The sequence below is a fragment of the Rhipicephalus microplus genome, chromosome X (genome assembly GCF_043290135.1).
Source record: "Rhipicephalus microplus isolate Deutch F79 chromosome X, USDA_Rmic, whole genome shotgun sequence".
NCBI classification, from domain to species: domain Eukaryota; kingdom Metazoa; phylum Arthropoda; class Arachnida; order Ixodida; family Ixodidae; genus Rhipicephalus; species Rhipicephalus microplus.
Window position 1 is genome coordinate 187,752,857 of NC_134710.1, and position 19,105 is coordinate 187,771,961.

Below are 19,105 nucleotides of genomic sequence, written 5' to 3' on the forward strand. Positions count from 1 at the left end.
TTTCAAGACAAGGAGAGGGTGTTTTTTTTGTTTATCTCTTTATAACTGCATGACCTGAAACTTACTCGGACTCCGATGCCAAGGCACAAAGGTTCTGTTTGCAGCCCTTATCTTCAAGCAGGGGTAATGATGATGACGATTCTGGAAATGACATTGAACAAAGCATGTCTTGTCAACATCCAAAAAACACTAGGAAGGGCGTCGTAAAAGCAATCATCATTATCAAAGCAGATTCACTTGCACTACAGGTAATATCTAATACTTGTTAATGATGTGTGCCTGTACCACAAGGCTTTGTGGCCTGAGCCAGAAGTATTGGCAGAATTATTCTACGAGAGGCAGGCCAGCAAGATGTTTATGAAAGCTGTATGTTTCATGTTTATAAGCAAAATTTTTCTTACTGTAAAGACTGACAAAAAGGGACAGTTTTGTCATCAGGGTTAAGCAATGAATGTGATAACAACAAATTAAGAATGTTATACAAAGTAAGGTTGGCAACGTTCGGAGCAATATGAACAGTAATAAAGAGAAGCTTGCCAACTAAGCACGTGTGCTGTGGCATGGCAGACGCATTGAACAAGAGAGTAATTCGATGGTCATGATAAGATGTATGTAGAGTGATTGATTTCAAGTGGCTCTCATAAGCGGGGCATTTTAGGTCTTAAAGCATAAGATCTCTTGCACACAGTGTTATGCACACAGCATCTCTCCATTCTGAGGCTTCAACAGGGTGGCGTCAGTGCCATAGAACGCTACCAATGCATGTGTGAAACTTACTGCAAAGCTGCTGCATGGTTCTGTGTCACTGAGACACAATCAGAACACTTTTTTCCTCTGTACAGGAACTTGCAGCATAAACGCAGTGCCTGACCACAGTAGATGCAACTTTCCAATTTTGCTAATTCCTCCAACAGCTGAGTGCTAGCACTCTACTGAACCTAAAGTGAGTGGTGATGCCAGCAAATCTTCGGTAGGCTATGCCCCTGTGCTATCTAACGCATCAGTAAACAAGCCTCTGTGACATTGAAACAGTTTAGAGATGTGTGTTCTGCCAAGTGGAAATGACGTGATGCCTTTGAATAGCTTGTCTCTTGTGTGCAGGGGCTGAGGGATTGTGTGTGTTTGTGAAAGGAGAGTGTGATCAATGGTCACGCACCTGGAGTTGTAGAATTTAGTTTCTTGGAATGAAATTTGTTAATAGTGTCAGCTTGTCAAAGTATATACATGTTTGTCTTACGGTTATGCATTCAATTCTGTCTAGTGGATGAGAACATTTACATTCTGAACAGTGACAAACTGACACTGACAAACAGCGGGGGAGAGTCAGTAGGGTCGGAACACTTTTCAAAAATTATTTTTGTTTCATGTATTTTTAATGCAAAATGATCTTTGATGGATTCTAATAGAAGTTTGATTGATATGTGAGGTTTAACGTCCCAAAACCACTATATGATTATGAGATACGCCGTAGTGGAGGGCTCCGGAAATTTAGACCACCTGGGGTTCTTTAACGTGCACCCAAATCTGAGCACACGGGCCTACAACATTTCCGCCTCCATCGGAAATGCAGCCGCTGCAGCCGGGATTCGAACCCGCGCCCTGCGGGTCAGCAGCCGAGTACCTTAGCCACTAGACCACCGCGGCGGGGCTTCTAATAGAAGTTGAAACGTGCTACGGATTTTCTGAGAAGTAACGATTCCCACTTCTTCTGAAGCAGCTGCAGAATATATTTTGTGATAGCTGAAATCTCCCCATTCTGCCCACCTCTCTGGGTGGAGTGGAACATTGCTTGGGAGGTAAGGAACGTCCGTAATGCAATGTTGAAACGTCTTTAGCCAGCATTATGATTTGATAGTTCAACATCAAACTGGAAGCACAATTGCGCACGCTTGTCAAGAATTTTTGACACTAGCAGCTTCATCACAGCGTTTGTCATTTGCACAGTCTCTACGTTCTTCTTAAAAGGAAAGGAAATTTCTGGACTGTGATGTTATCACTAGCCTCACATGCTTGTCAAGAATTTTTGACACTAGCAGCTTCATCACAGCGTTTGTCATTTGCACAGTCTCTACGTTCTTCTTAAAAGGAAAGGAAATTTCTGGACTGTGATGTTATCACTAGCCTCAACTGTACCTGTTTAATAAACATACAATATTCTTAGCAATACGTTCTGGCAGGCTACCTGGTTCATTGCTGTTATACATTCTTAAACTGCACGAAATGACCAAGACACATGTAAAAAAGAAAAACACACAGAACACCACTCTTGCGCTTGTGTTGTTCTGTGTCTTGCTCGTGTCCTTATCATTCCTCGCAGTTTAGGAATATTTAACAGCAATATTTTTCAGAAAAAGAAAACTTCCAAGTTTTGTCCAGGAAAATTAATAGTTGTGGCAGGGCGTTTTCTATAAGCTCGCAATCAGAATTTGATTATTAAAAGTTGAGTAATGTTACAAGTATTTTGTATACAGAAGGAGGTTCAATAGTGGAAGACTGTGTCGAAACTTCCTGTACAAAGACAGTTGCTATAGTAAACAACTCAAAAGCAGCAGTAATGAAAGGTAGTATTCAAGTGAAAAACATAACATTAACAGAGCAAATTACACAAATGATTACATAAAATAGTACAATTTTAAGATATCGCATGACAATAAGAAATATTGTTGGATTAAAAACAAAGTGATACAACAGCTTATTAACCTTTATCCGAAATTCCTCCCAACTGTGTTAGGCAAAGAAGCAATGCTAAAAGGTAAAAGTCAGCTCATCGTGCCTAAACCTGCTTTTGCAAAACATATGATGCTGATGTGTTTTCAACGACAAATGAGCATTAGTATATCTGCCAAGTCTCCCAAATTGGCCGGTAGACTCCCGGATTTGAACCGTTTCTTCCGTTTGTACGGTTGTCATGAAAATCTCCCGGAAATGATATTTTGGTGCGTGACCCAGCCGCCTTGACAAAACAGCAGCTCAATCCGCTCCAGGCTTTTCGAACCTACCCCATTTTATTATAAATGAGTTTAAGAGGCATTCATCTAAACATACTGTAGAATCTCAGTGATGTGAAACCGCGGCAGATACAAATTCGTAAAATTCCTCATCGAAATTCCACTGAGCCTAAATTTGAATGTTCCGAACACATTTTCTAATCGCAGCGGGTGATACGAACTTTAGTACGGAAATCGTCGAACGAAGGCTGAGAGCAGCGTACTCAGAGCTTCGGAAGTACGCGTGCGACCGGTGCACGCCCTGCCTTCTACAGTGTGCGTGATTGTCGTTACAACCGCTGTCGACGAAACCGTGGTCGCTTTTCACGCGATCATGTACAACTGACAGAGTCCCGAAAGTGTGCGTCCGTCCAACACTCAACCAGTCAAAGCAACGCTGCTTTCTGCAAACCCTCCAGACAAAACCGCGGCAGATGCGATCGTATACGGCATAAAACGACTGCTTTGAAGCCGTGTGCGCAGTCAAGCGCACGGGGATGAAAAAGGAACTACCATTTGCCGCAACCGCCGCGCACAACATCGTGGTTGCGGCGGTGCGATAGCGATCTACGAGCTCCGAGGGCACGAATCGGTAGACTAAAGCAGTAAATGCGTAAAAAAAAAGTTTCGCCGCAAGGGCGAAGCAATGAATTCGACAGCAACAACTTGGAATGTCACACTGAAAACGGCAAACAGATGAAAACGCGCAGCGCACTGCTCACGCACAAATGACGCACGAAAACAATACACACAAGACGAAAGCGAACTAACAACGTTCACCGCTCGACACGTAACGGCTGTTTAAACAAACAAAAAAAAAGCGATGCTCGATACATAATTAAAAGTACGGATGAGTACAAACTAACAAGTGTCCCTGTTATACCTCGCTGTGTATGAAAAGCACACTCTTTTCGCAAACGGGGCCTATGCATAGACCGAAGATATCTTTGTGGGCCCGGCAACTAACGCAATCGTTCCAGTGAAAGCTGAAGGCGCGCGCACGATTCTCCCCACCGAAAGATAAGCGCGCGCGTACAAGCATCAAACCCCCCCCCCCCCCCCCCCCCAATCCGCAGAGCAAAGTACGCATCAGAGGCAAGCGCGCATCGGCGCATTGCGACGAGCTGGGCACCGAGCGCGGGCGGCTTTTTTTTTTTTTTTTTTCCTTTCTAGAGTGTTAATATATATAGATAAGTATACGTATACGGCGAATGACGGCGGTGGCAGCGACTGCAAAACACCAGCCCAGACTGTCAATAGCAAAGGGACCAAACGCGTTTTGGCGTTCCTCCCGAAAGAATCTAGTAGAGAGCAAAGCTTTGACTTGCGCTTTTGCGGCAGCCAGCTGCACCGTCCCGTCCGTTCACGTGTGTCCCAGTAAGACATACACGAGCTGTTTTGAAAGAAATAAATTTTGCTAGTTGCGTTGATCCTTTGAGACTCTCACCTTAATGGGAAACCCTACCTTCGTGTGTTCGGTCACTCCAAGCCGACCTCAACGGCGTTGTTTGCACTTGCGATTGAGACTCCCCATCCCTTCTTGTTTTTCACGATGGTTTTTTTTTTGTTTGTTTGTCCTTGATGGTTTTTTTTTTTGTGCCGAAAAAAATAGGAGCAAATAATTCTGCACCCCTCCCCCGCTGCGGAAATCTCCCGGATTCAGAATCCTTGAACTTGGCACGTATGGCATTATCCACAAAGGGTTTTAAATGTAAGATAAGTGCAATTGAATAGCATAAACTTGCTTATGACACATGAAATAGGCAAGTTTTGATTTCGGAAAGCCCCATTCACCAAAGACGACCGTCGTTACAGCGAGGCTATTGGTTTGCTAGTGCAATTTTATCAGGGTCGGCCACAGTGGTCTAATGGCTATGGAGCTTGACCGCTGATCTAAAGGTTGTGGGACTCGATCTCGGCCACGGTGGCTGCATTTTGATGAGGACGGTATGCTAAAGGCATGTGTACTTATGTTCAGCTTCACGTCAAGGAACGCGAGATGTTCAAAATTTCTGGAGCCCTTTCCTATGCCGTTTGTCACAATTATTTGATGGTTTTGGGACAGAAAACCCCACATATTAATATTATTATTATTGCCCTTTTATCAATAGTTGGTTACCGTATTTGACAGTAACTGCTGGAGAGGTATATGAGCTGTTCCATTTCTTCAACTGTCCCGAACCTCCGAGCTCTTCTCTTAGCGTCAACCAAAATTTTCAAAATAAGCCTGGGGAGGTTTATGTCATGACTGCCTCTCTTGGCTGCGTTATTCTGGTTGTTTACTTTATTTTCACTACTTCCCAACAGGTGCTTAAAAAAAGTATTTTCACTTGATTCTAGGATGTGAGTAGTTTTTTTTAAATTAAAGATGTTGAAATTTGTCCTCGCGGTGATGTTTATAGATACTTCAGTTATTTCTTGTATTGGTAACAGATGCTAGCAAGAACTATACGCCCACAAATTATTGCAGGTGAAGCCATATGTGTGTCCACACTGTGGGCACTCGTCAGCACGGAAGGCCATGCTACAGCTTCACCTCCGCCAGCACACAGGAGAGAAGCCATTTTCATGTCAAATTTGCGATTACCGCACAGGCGACCACAACTCACTGCGGAGGCACAAAATGCGTCACTCGGGTACCAAGCCATACAAATGCCCACACTGTCCTTATGCCTGCATCCAGGTGGGTTGCTTGGAGCTTTGTTTTCTCTGTTATACTACATATATGAGCATAAAGGAAGGAAGTGTACTTTTAACAGCTAATTTTTTATGTTAGACACAATATTGATGAGATCTAACAAACAATTATGTGTGCCATGGAAAGTATAGGGGATGCTCTTAGAAGTAATTGTAATGTAAATGTGAAGAAAGAAAAAGTAGATGAAAGATGACTTGCCGTAGGCAGGGACCAAGCCTGCGACCTTCAAATAAGGTGTCCGATGCTCTACAACCGAGCTACTGCCACGGCGCATGTTTCTAACGTGGATGGAGGATAGCCATCGTGGTAGCTCAGTTGTAGAGCATCGGCCTTATTCGGAGGTGGCAGGCTTAGTCCATGCCTGCGGCAAGTTATCTTTTCGTTCACTTTTTCTTTCTTTACATTTACATTGCAATTACTTCTAATAACATCTTGTATACATTCCTTGATGATTGTCTGCTATATCTCATATGTATAAGAATAATTATTTGTTTTTTTCTCCATGTGCTCCAACATTTGCTTGAATAGCTACACAAATATGCAATCCTTATATGTCCTTGATCAAACACAATACTGGCCATAATTTGTTAGTAGTACATATAAAAATAGGCATTGTAATGGCACCTCATGATTGTTCTTGACTCTCCAGGTAAAGCAAGTAAGGCAGGTGGTTGCCCTTATGAAAAAAAAAAAGTCAAAGTGCACTCTGTTTCTCTGTGGATTTATTGCCGTAGTTTGATTGTATGCAATACGGTGATGAGAAGTCGAACTTATGAAATTATCTGACATTGTGTTAGTAACCAAGATTAAGTATGAATCCATAGCAGTGAGATAAATTTCAGTGTAATAGTGAGGTAAATAATGCCTTTGTCATGTTATTTATGTTTATTGGCTTGCTTATTTACTCTGTTGTGGGAATTTTGATTTAAAAATTAGCGATTTTCACTAAAGCAGCATAAGCCTAACTGATTAGTAAGGATGTGCAAATAGTGGAATTTCATCTCAAATCGAATTCCAATAAAATAGTGCTGAATAATGGCTGAAAATGTTGAATATCAAGTACAAAAGATTTTATTGAAAAATGCAAAAAAAGTATATATAAATGAAGTCTGCTCGTGTCCTAATGCACATAACGCACTGATTGACTGCTACCGAAACACTGCAAGTAGTCATGCAGAAGCACGAACTATTTTAAATGACCTAGCTTCAGGCCCCCTTGCCATGATGTTACGGTGTTTCCTACAGTTGAAAGCATGCTCTATTTCTTTATTTATAAATGCTGCAATCCCGAGCGAGGGATTATAGCAAGGTGGGAAATACAATCATAAGTATAGCAAGGCAAACAACAAATTAAACATGAACATAAATACGAAAGTATGGTATACAGTTCGCAGAATGCTTGAGTAAAAGAAAAATCAAACAAGAAAACTCTTATGTAATATACGTAAAAAAAACAGTAACTAACATGAAGACAAGATACCATTCAAGATACATATATGACACAATTAAACATGACGCAAACATTTCAAGGATTGGCTGTAGAACACCTTCATTGGTTAGATTGTTCCAGTCAGTGACTGTCCTCGGAAAAAAATGAATACTTGAAACAGTTATTTCGAGACTAAAAGGGTGTGATAGAGAGGTTATGTCACTGCCTTGTCGAATACCTGGAAGAGAAAGATAGTAGTTGACCAATGTCTATCTTATGCTGCTTGTTTTTTAATTGATAAAATTATTTTAGCGAAAGATTCAGTTTTGTTTTTTCAGTTATTGGTGGGAGATTAGCTCTCTTCAGTAGTGCACTTACAGATGTATGACCGTAACATTTGTGTATAAAATGGGCTGCCTTTTTGTGTGTTTTCAATCTTGCTTATGTTCGCATAGTAAAAGGATCCCATATTATAACTGCATAATCCAGTACTGGCAGAACTATGGATTTGAAAAGAAGCAGAGATCACAAAGAAAAATCAGTGATGTGAATTAAGTACAGCTTCATGCTTTGCAGTGTGGCAGTGGCAATAACAGGGCATGAGCAAGCTTTCACGTGCAAAGTTAATCTGTACTGAAGTAGGGACGTGTTATGGCACTTGCGGAGTATGCGACCAAACTACACGAGAAGTACGTGCCTTCATTTCAGATGTGAAGTTTTGAAGTGCTTGCATTTTCACATGTCTGTTTCTTTGTGCTGAAAAGACATAATTTTCTTCAAAATAAACATTCTTTTGTTTCTGGACAAGTTATATAAATCCTTGGAAGTTTTAACAAAAGGCCTACTGTATCGATGTTAGCATTGGTTTGGGTCACTCCACCCTAACCATGTTTCACCATTAGCCTGTGTTGCGCTCTAGATACTCATACCATCAAATTATGTGAACTTCAAATACTAGCTACTCGACAGTCGAATTGAATTGTTCGATTAGGCATTATTCGATTCAAATTCAAAACTCGAATATTCGCACAACCCTACTGGTTAGTATCATTTATGTAGTACAATTTTTCAATATAATCTACGTGTCTTGCCATATACATACCTTTTTATCACTTGTGGAAAACAACAAGTTGGAACCCTACGTGACTAGTAAGTAGTGAAGTTTGAATTGAGGCGAGCCTAAGCAGAATCTCATGAGAAAAATCGCCAAGCATTCTGAATACACAAGTTGAAAGCTTATTCTTTGGATGTGACATGTGATACTGATGCATTTTTTTTTATTAAACTGTAAACAGGTGCAAAAAGCTACCGTATTTACTCGCATGATCATCCCACCACCTACTTCAGTCGGTATAATAAATGCATCCCCTACATTCATCTGCTGCAGTCCTGCAAGCTGACACCAGGTGCCTCCTTGCCCGTTGGATCTTTTTTGTTTATTATGCCGACCCCCCTCGACCACCTCGGCTCACTCCCTCCCTCCTTCTGCCGCTAATGTGTGCCGTTTTGATATCTTTTTTTTCTATGTGCGGCACGTTTTTTGGCTTTTTCAATTATCCATGCACCACAGCAGGGTTCACTATCTGTGCGAGTGTAGCGACATCTAAACTGACAAGCACACAGCAAGTGAAGGTCACGAAACTGCTTGCGCCAACGAATGATTTCCGATGGAGGCGGAAATGTTGTAGGCCCGTGTGCACGTTAAAGAACCCCAGGTGGTCTAAATTTCCGGAGCCCTCCACTACGGCGTCTCTCATAATCATATAGTGGTTTTGGGACGTTAAACTCCACATATCAATCAATCAATCAGCGCCAACGAATGGTCGCTTCCTGCAAATACGAAAATCCTGATCACATGCACGCGATTTTTGAGGGATGACAACAGGACTTGCTGTCACAATGGTTGTCGCAAAGGGCCATTCGTCACCATATGTCATGAGTAAAGGAAAGGCACCAGACGCTTGCCGAGCGCGGAAGTGCGGCAGTGGCGCACGAGCAGAGTAGAGTCACCCGAGTGCACCCGCACCAGCCATGTAGACGCAAGAGAATCGTTGGATAAAGGCTCGTGGCATGCGACTCGAGCCAAGAAGAAAAATTCCAGAGGATGAGCTGGCACTGTGTGTTGAGACGCTGAGCGGTGAAGACGTGGGAAACGTGCGTGGCTACCGCGACGGGAGCAGCACGACCGCCTGGTTCTGAAGGATGTTAGCGTGAAGAGCTCGGAAAGTGGCTGTCGACCTAGGAGATGGTCCTGAGTGAGGCTGCCCGGACTTTCTGCATCCTGCCCAGCAGTTCCTGGTGGCCTTGCACCTTCCCCACATCGCACTAGAACGGAGCAGACCTCACAAGTCAGCAGCAGAGCGGACGCGTCAGCGGGAGAGACCATGACAGGGCTAAGCGTAGCCTAGTGAGGCCGAAGAAGACGATGAAGAGCGGCTCATTTGACGGGATCAGCAGGCGGCACGACAGTAGGAGGCTGAGGAGAAAGTCAACGGTGTACGTGACAAACCTGAACATGGCATCGGAAAAAAAACTGACATGAACCGTAAGATCGTTCGATTGTGGAGATGCCATATTTGATTAGAAGCAGTGGCTTGGGCTAAGAACAGATTTAGATTGGTTCGCAGACTATTTTGCTTGTACTGTTGTTGGGGTAATTTTTTGTCCAGGAGTGTTGGTTTCGTGTTCCTTTTCGGTTTTCCGCCTTCAATTTCTTGGGTTATAAAGTGCTTGTTGTTTGTGCCACGCCCATCTCTTGACTCAATTCTATCCAATGCAAGCGCTCCCAAGATAAGTTCATGACATAAAGTGGCGAGCCTCTTCCAGGATTTTTCTCTTGTGCGGCCCAGTCACATTATCTTCGGGGGTGGATTACGAGAAGTTGACGGCCGGGGCCAAAGACGTGGGAATGACCAAGGAGGAGACGCTTAAGTTCTTTAAGAATGCGCAGAAAGAACGTGAATGGGAGCACGAGCGTGAGAAAGAGAGGGAGCGCGAACAGCACAAATGCGAAAAGGAAATCCACGAACTCAAGCTGAGGTTAGCGGAGATAAATGCTTATTCGCGCAACAGCGCCTGTGCTGGGAATACCCCCACGTTGGCATCAGCCAGCTCACCTACTCCCTTACCTAAACAGATTCGCCCACGCAAGGTACCCTTTGACAAGTGAAGGGACGACCTCGATGGTTACATGCATCGTTTTGAGCGCATCGCGATCGGCTGAAATAAGAGTGGGCAGGCCAATGCCTTGAGTCTTTGTCTACTAGGGGAGGCACTGAGTGTGTTTGGCCGCATGCCAGCAGAGGAGTCGCTAGACTACGATTTGGTCAAGAAAACTTTATTGGGGGGGTCAACAGCTGCGCCAATCGCGTCAATTGAATACAATTTCCCATTCTTGCGCCGAGCTGCACCGAAATGCCCAATCAGCCTCAAAGTTTATCAGTTGGTCTAATTTCAGCGAAAACAGCAGCCATGTTGGCTATCTGCTTGCAGTTTGCGTCATAATCAATCCAAGTGCGCAGACCCTAACGCTAAACCACGGTGTGAGATATATATCCCCATTAGGTCACGGCACTTGCGACAAGTGATCGACCAGATAAAGTAACAAAGCCGCACGCTATCGGTCCACTAACCACTGCGGATACCCGTCGGTGGGACGATGCATATTGAAAACAAAAAAAAAATTGTTGCTGTAGCCATCAACACTTAGCAGGAAATATGAACCTCCTAGTCAGCAAACATGGCTATGGCATGTTAGCAACTAAAGCTGGAAGCATATGCCACGTTGCCGGCAACCATGTTGGTTGTCATAGCAACGGCAAATAAAACATTTTTCTGTCTTGAACTTGTCTCGTGCTGGTGATAGATCTGGCGCTGTCACCAGGCCAACAAGCGTGCACCGTTGTTGCTTCATCTTGTCAAGAGTGCCTTGCAAGCGAGGCAAGAAGTTGTGCCCTAAGCCTAATCCCATCGCGAAAAAAAGGGGGTGGGGGGAGAGTGTAGCCTTGTTTCCTGACTTGTTATAACTCGTGCAGAACACTGCTTAATTCATCTTTGCCGCAGTGCGCCAATCTCCGGCGAAAAAGCACGTTTTGATTTTGAAGGGGTTGTTAGCACTAATCACTGGACACAGCACATTTTGTTCAACTACTCTTGCGTGTATACGGCGCATAATTGTGAGTACTAGTAGGATCAGTGGCATCTGAAAAAGTACTGGCAGATATTTCGAGCTATGCATGACATTTTCGGTACCAAAAAAAAAAGTGTGTGCCAGTTTTTTTTTTGCCACCCCTACGAATCCCTGACTATCAAGCTCGCCAGCTTGAAGATCTACATTTGAATTCGCAGAGTCAGATGCGGCAAATGCTAATGTGGACTTTATCGTTATTTGCTCAGAGAGGTCGTTCGTAATACTAATTTTATTGAAATAGCAATGTTCTTACTCACACTGCATGATTTAGGGAATGTTGAATGATTTGTACATATTTTTTTTTCTAAATGTAAGACTCCTTTTTCATATTGCTCCAAATTTGGTATTTCGTGATGAAAAATTAATGCTTTGTTTTCCGTAACTTGTTCGAAACTTGGATTTTCATGCTTTAAAAGTACTATTTTGCTGCTCCAAAAATTGCTCCAAATTCTGTTTTGGCTGTTGCACCCCTGGGAGCGATTCCGTTTGACACCCGAAGGGTTTCGAGAAAAGTTCTGAACGTGTAGACTTGAGAACTGTGACGGGCAAGCAGTTTGTCTGCTGCCTTGCTAACTATTTTGATCAATGAATCGAGCTGTCAGACAGAAAAAACATATGAAGCGGTTCTCGACAGGATAGTAAACGAACAGTTCCTGAACCGTTGTAGCAACAAGTTAGCTGTTTTTCTGAAAGAGAAGAAGCTGTACACGGTAGAGGAGATGGCTAAGCAGGCAGATCAGTTTCTGGTGGCCCATGGGTTAAGGAATCTTGAGAAAGGGATGAGCGACAACCCTGGGGATAAAAAACAAATAGATGAGGCACCAAAAAGTAAGGGAAGAGCGCACCAGCGGTGTTTCCTGTGCAATTGACTAGGGCATATAGCAATTAATTGTCAGACAAGCAGCAGTATACAAGAAACACCTGTAGTTTACCAGCTATGGGAAAAAAGTGAGCACAAGGCCAATGAATGTAGGTCGTGATCAGGCGAAGAGAGTGCATGTGTGCTAAGGGCAGAAGAAAATCCCGAGATGGTGAGCATATTGCTGAGCTTGGCAACAGGCAGAGGCTGTGATATGCCAGTTGTGAAAAGAAAAGTGAGTGGCAAAGAAGTGTTGTTGTTGAGAGATTCTGGGGCTGATACGAAAAGCGTAGTTAACTAGAGAGACTTTACAAGAAAACAGGGAACTGTAATCTTTGTAGATAGGTTCAAGAGGAGGCTGTCAGAGGCCAAGATAATGTTAGACACTCCTTATTTCTTAGGTGAAATTATGGGCAAATGTAAGGAGGACCTACTGTACGACATCATCCTAGGCAATAACCCAGGATTGAGAAGCATTGATGACCCCGTGCGAAAGGATTCTGATGCCAAGAGAGTAGAACAGGGCACAAAAAGAAAAGAAGGCAAAGAGCCCAGGTAACTTGGAGGATAGAGGGATTGATAAGGAAAGTGAAAGGTATACAGAGGGAAATGTGCCAATCTTTGAGTGTTTAGGTGTATCCTCAGACAACGCCTACTCTATTTTATCAATGCCAGCCAGATGCACCCAATCCAGCTGTTCACCACCCTTTCGTGCAGTCCTTTCCTGCTCTCGCCCATCACCTAGCCTTCGCCTGTGCTTTACGGTAATGGGAAAGAGAGCCCTTCATACAGTGCCTCACGATGGGAATAATATAAAGTAATTTTTTGTTCATTTGTGCACAGATCCATGGGGCGGCGTCTTGCATTCCTTGTTATCACATTGTTGTCAGTCATGCTGGCTCTGTAAGTGATACGGTCTTTTCAGATAGCATGTCGCCGTTCGTGGTGCTATGCGGCCAACCAGTGGGGACGCGTCACGGTGACGCCTCTGCGTAACTAGCTCTGTGAGGTGGTGGCGGCATCGCTTCTAGCCACAAAGAAGGTGCATGAAGGAACAAATCTGACAGACTTATGATATTGGAGAGGGACACACGTCTATCGCGTTTCCATGAAAAAGCGCTCGGAAGCACGTGTGATGCAAGCAGCGCTCTACCGCTCCTGTGGTTTCTTATCACGACCACTCTGAATTAAGGCGGACTGACGGCTCCTGTTAAAGAGTACACGTTTGCCATGGCATTGAATGAAATAAAAAAGGCATTGCCTCAGAGGAGCTCGCAAAAGAGCAGAGCAGGGATAGAACCCTGAGATACACAATAAACAGGGTGGGAGGCAAGCAAGGAAGAGAAGGATTCAAACATGGAGTGTCCTATTAATTGAATGAAGATGTGCTACATCGAAAATTTCGGGAAAATGTAGATCTGATTAGACAAGTGATGGTGCCAACATGCTATAGGCTGATTATCTTAAAACACCACTATGGCAATGGGTTTAGATATTCAAAGAGCCTAAGCAGGGAATTGACTAAGGAGGCATTTTGGCTGGGAGCATGCAAAAAATTAAATCGGTTTCTGAAAAAATATTGTGCAAAATGTTGCCAATAAAGTCTTTACTAATGTTTACTGGGCAATGAACCATGGGAACCGTGAACAGAACGTGTATTTGTGAAGTGTTGATGCAAGGCATTGGTGAATTGTGTGACGCTGTGGTTGCGTGACAAGCGTACAACAATGGAAGGTGACATACCAGCCTGTGAACAAGTTATGTCAAGTGAGGTTCATAGCAAAAGAACAAAAGAATGCATCCCAGAGAAGGACAAAAGCAGTTTTTTTTAGAAAAAAAAAACTCTTTAAAAGGGGGCCCAATGAGTAAAGGAGAGGCACCAGACGCGTGCCGAACGCGGAGGCGGCGCACGAGGAGAGGAGAGTCATCAGAGTGCATGCGCACCAGCCACGTAGGACGCAAGAGATTGGCTGGAGAAAGGCTCTTGGCACGCAACTCGAGCTGAGAAGAAAAATTTCAGAGCGTGAGCTGGCACTGCGTGTTGAAAGATGTGGGAAACGAGCGTCACTACCGCAACAGGAGCAGCATGACTGCCCAGTTCTAAAGAATGTGGGCACGAAGAGCTCGGGAAGTGGCTGTTGACCTTGGAGATGGTCTTGAGTGAGGCTGCCCAGACTTGCCGCATCGTGCCCAGCAGTTCCTGGTGGACCTGCACGTTTCCCAAATCGCACTAGAATGGAGCAGACCACACAAGTCAGCAGAGTAGACGCGTCAGCGGGAGAGTCTATGACGAGGCTAAGCCTAGCCTACTGAGGCTGAAGAAGACAACGAAGTCTGAGACCGGCAATGACGAGGAGCAGCTCATTAGGCGGGACCAGCTGACAGTGACAGTAGGAGGTTGTGGAGTAAGTCAACGGCGTATGTGACAAACCTCAACACGGCATTGGAGAGCAGCCAATGTGAAATGTAAGATCGTTCGATTGTCGAGATGCCATATTGGATTAGAAGCAGTGGCTAAGGCTAAGAACAAATTTAGACTGGTTCACAGACTATTTTGCTTGTACTGTTATTGGGGTAATTTTGTGCCCATGAGTGTCCATTTCGCTTTTGATTTTCTGTCTTTTATGTTTGGGGTTATAAAGTGTTTGTTGTTTGTGCCATGCCCATCTCCCAACTGTCTTAATTCTATCCAATGCAAGCGCTCCCAAAATAAATTCGGGTTTCTGGAAAACCAGAAAAAATTGCTTGTCGCCCGGAAGAGAGCATGATGATTTTCGCAACGTTGTAGCACCCCTTTCTCTCACTTCGGTTCAATCAGCTTTTCATCCTTGTTATTTTTGCGTACTTCAAGAAATGCAAAATATAGGCTAGCACTTCTACAGTCACTTTGCATGTGGACTGCGAGGTGGCAGCCATATTTTTTTTTGTCTTTAATATTGTTATCTACAACTTGTTTTTACGTTTTGATGGTAGCTTGCTGCAATGTCAATGACGTTGTCGCGGTCGTCGTGCAAGGTTGCCACGTAGTTCGCATAGCGTGTCATAGTGTTGTAGCTCATGCTTCTGGGGGCCCCTCGAGATTACTGCAGTTACCACTGTTGTGGTTGAATTACCGCGAGAAAAGAAAGCCTCGAAACGCTTTTATGGAGTGCGCGGGTGCTGCTGGGACAGCTTGCAGAAGATAGTGCCATCAACCACTGAAGATTAGTGAACTGAACAAAGAAGCTGTTAACAAACAGTGTACGTGTATGTCAATCGCAAAAGGCTAGTCAGTTGCGAAAGCTAAGCGAGCTAACTTTTTTTTTGCATTACCGCATTTTTTTGCTCACCTAGAAAAACTTTTCAAAAAAATTTGCCCCGCCTAATGAACGCACCCCCAACTTTGCTTTGACTTTTTTGGGGGAAATGCGTTCATTACGTTCGTTTATATGGTATTTCTAATATCAATAACTGCCCTCAAGTCAATAGTTAGGAAGTTAAAAATTTTTGTTAATTAGTGGCAACAGTATCGCTCGGCTATTTCGGCCTCTATGTAGACTTTGAAGGAGAAAATGACAGGAGACTTACCGTCATAGGATTTTTATTAAAAATGTATTGTGTAAAAAAATGCTTGTATTTGGATAAACACAAGAAAGTCTGAAACGTGTTTTTACAGGACATTTCTTGTAAGGCTTTCTTTTTATATGTGCATACACGAGGCTAATAGAAAAATTCTTTTTTTTTTTTTCAGGCCATCTCATACAAAATGCATATGAAAAACAAGCATCCTGGCCTGGATGGATTGTATGCTTGTTCTTTGTGCAATTTTCGCTCTGTGAGCAAAGAGAACTATACCAACCACATGTCAGACCATAAAAGAGGTTTCCTGGCGGTGCCTGCCCAGCTTTCCAGCCCAAGCACAACCAACTCCACTGCCAGTACAGAGATAGAAGGACTGCAGGTGCATGAAGGTACATGGAAACTAATGCCTAGTGTCGAATTTAAGTCCGTTTGACTCATATGCGCCATTCGGAACAGGTTCATGGGAGTTCAGTAGTGCAGGCACTGTGCGACACCAGAAACGAATGACAAGGTGCCGTCATCGTGCAGGCCTTACATGTTGTTTTCATTTGATTTGAGAGGTGGCAAACCAGTTTTGTGGACAGTTTATGAAGTGGCGACATCCGGGAAAAGGCAGCACGTTAGTTGATGCGGGTATAGTGCCTACACCAATGCTCTGTCCTCTGCTGAGGTGCTAAGTGCAAACGTGCACAACTGCACCAAGCTGGCACTGTCAGCATGGGGGGTGTAAAAAAATTGTGAACCAGTGGGGCACCTATCCTGCACTTCTTGAATCGCTTCAGGTGGTGCATGCAAATTGAACAAACCTTTTGTCTGTTTGCATTGTGTGGGCAGAAAATCACTGTAACAGGCCTCATTTATTTTGTAACAAACTTGGTAACATAGCAAGATAGCACTAAACAGATGATTTTTATTACTGCGCAGTAAAGCTTTACTGAAACAAATCTCTGGAAGCTAACAAAAAAAATATATCTCAGTAATTTATCACAAGATAACACCTGAGACTAACACTTGTCATAGTATTATAGACAAGGCATCAAGGCATAAAGCTACTCTTGCACAAAACTTTGTTGAGGTTGAAGGGAAGTTACAAACTATAGAGATCCTGCTAAGTAAAGCTCATTATCATTGCCTGCCAGTTCGATTGGGAAGTATACTCTTGTAGAGTGGCATGTAGCAGCTGTGAATCGGGCTACCTTAATGAAGCCTGTGATTTACATCTGGCACTTAATCAAATACTATCAAGTTGTAGCATTCTTTTCAGAGCATTCACTCTCCTTCAATTTATATGTAACATTCTACACTAAAACCTCATTACGACAATGTCTCACCTTACAAAAAAATATGTTATATTAGAAAATGTGTTATAAAAATATATTCCTAACAATATATCTATTGCACATTATAAAGGTATATTCCTAATACTATATCTATTGCAAGGCTATTCTTCGTTATCTTTGTTATAACTGATATTTCGTTATATTTGGGTTCTTTATATCGAGGTTTGAGTGTATATCGATCCAATTTTGCAGGATATAAAATACATTGACAGCACATGTCAGTGCAGCCATTTAACATGACTAGTACTTGTGCATATGTTCATCTTCTGTTCACTATTGTCATTATAAGGCATGTAGAACTTGTTAATTCGCAACAATAACAACAAGGCAGTGGCAAACATGCTGATGCACATAGCAGTATGAGGAAGTTTTGTCAGTTATCACATGTGGTAGTCAACATAGACCCCACCAGTGGGCATGCCGTAGTAATGACCAGAGGCCGGATTTCTAGGCAATAAAAAAGTGTGTTTTAGGTACCAAAGACAGGCAGGTAAAACACCCTTTTAGGCTTTCAAAATCATAAATATAGGCACAATAAATTTCTTAAGAATTAAAATATTTTAAAACAAAGACGTCGGTGACTTGTATCTGCAACAAGAAGCAAAAAAAAATATTGTTTAAGATAGCACAAAGGCACCAATTTCCCATGTGATTCGCAGATTATGGTCTTTCGTTTCATTGTCTAGCATTGTGAGTCAAGTATCCACCGTCCAATCAACACTCTCCTGGGTCTCTTTCGTTTCAACGTGGCTGACAAGAGCAGCGCAGGAGTAAATAACCAGATCACTGATACACCAGAAGGGAGGGATGCCAGGTCTGATCGCATAAGATCAATTTCGGCCCTGTCAGTGAACACCTTAGAGGGCCCCTACTAGGTTTGGGCATTTCGAGCTGACAAGCCTAATGGATGCACTGGGCACTCAGGATCATGCCTGTTAAGATTTGCAATGCTACATGTCACGGAAAAACGCTAAATTTCTACAGAATGCCACTTGCCATTCTAACGGGCATGCGCCCCAAGATGGAGGGAATGACTTACAGCAAGAAAAGGTCCTGCTTTTATTCACTCCTTTACGTTGACATTGGTGCTCTGATGTCGCTCACCGTACACTCTTCATCAGAACTTGGTTGAATGCCAGCTATATCCAGAAAAACAGACGAAAAATGTCCCGTCTCTTGATTATATCCTGCATTTTAAACGGTACCTCATTAAGAGTGTTACACGTGACATTATTCTAGTTGGCACGTGTAATTTGTGTGTTCTGTTGTGCAGCATGAATGAGGAGTACTTAGGTTTGGGCTAGCTGCTTCATATTTTGAAAGGAAAGCGCTTAAACAAAGGGAAAAGAAAGACAACACTCTTTGTCTCCAAGTCTTTCTTTTCCCAGTGTCTTTAATCTGCCCTTTCAAAATGAGTATAATGAATGAAAGCTGAGAAAAAAAAACATGTAAACGGGATGTCAGCATGTGCATGTTATTTTTATTTTTGTTTTCGATGGCCGTGAGATGCTGTGCACTAATCGGCCCGCGTTTCGCGTTCGCCTCGGTGCACCAGTGGCTAGGATGCTCCGCTGCTGACTCGAATGTCATAGGTTCAATTTCGGCCGTGGTGGTCGCATCTAGATAAAAAAAAAGGTAAATGGCCGCGTATTACGCGACGTCAGTGCACGTTAAAGAGCACCAGATGGTAAGAATTTTTGGAGACCTCCACTACCGCATCCCTCATAATCATATCGTGTTTTTTTTTTACGTAAAACCACACATAGTACCATGCTGCTACTAATACTATATACCGTATTTATACTCGCATAATGAACCCACCTTTTTTTTTTTTTTTTTTTTTTCAGAAAAGTTTACGTCAGTCTGGAGGAAGGGGGAGTTCATTACGTGGGAGACAAAAGTCGCAGGAGTTTCAACAGCGAAAATTTCGCTTGACGGCTTTGCTTGTTGCGACAAATCTTTTTTGTAGCCCGAAGCTCTTTTTGTTTCCTTCCACAACGAAAGCGCATGGATCAATGCCGCTCGGTTTCAATGCTCCAGCG

General features: G+C 43.2%; 1 protein-coding gene across 3 annotated transcripts in view; it reads left to right on the forward strand.

The window, feature by feature from the left end:
* The window catches only part of LOC119177304 (uncharacterized), a 206,879-nt gene that overhangs the window by 163,639 nt on the left and 24,135 nt on the right, over positions 1-19,105 (forward strand). For all 3 annotated transcript variants that reach the window (XM_037428763.2, XM_075878365.1, XM_037428764.2), the window contains 2 exons: positions 5,458-5,670; positions 15,893-16,112. In XM_037428763.2, the coding sequence (XP_037284660.2) occupies positions 5,458-5,670; positions 15,893-16,112 (433 nt within the window). The remainder of the gene's footprint in view (positions 1-5,457; positions 5,671-15,892; positions 16,113-19,105) is intronic.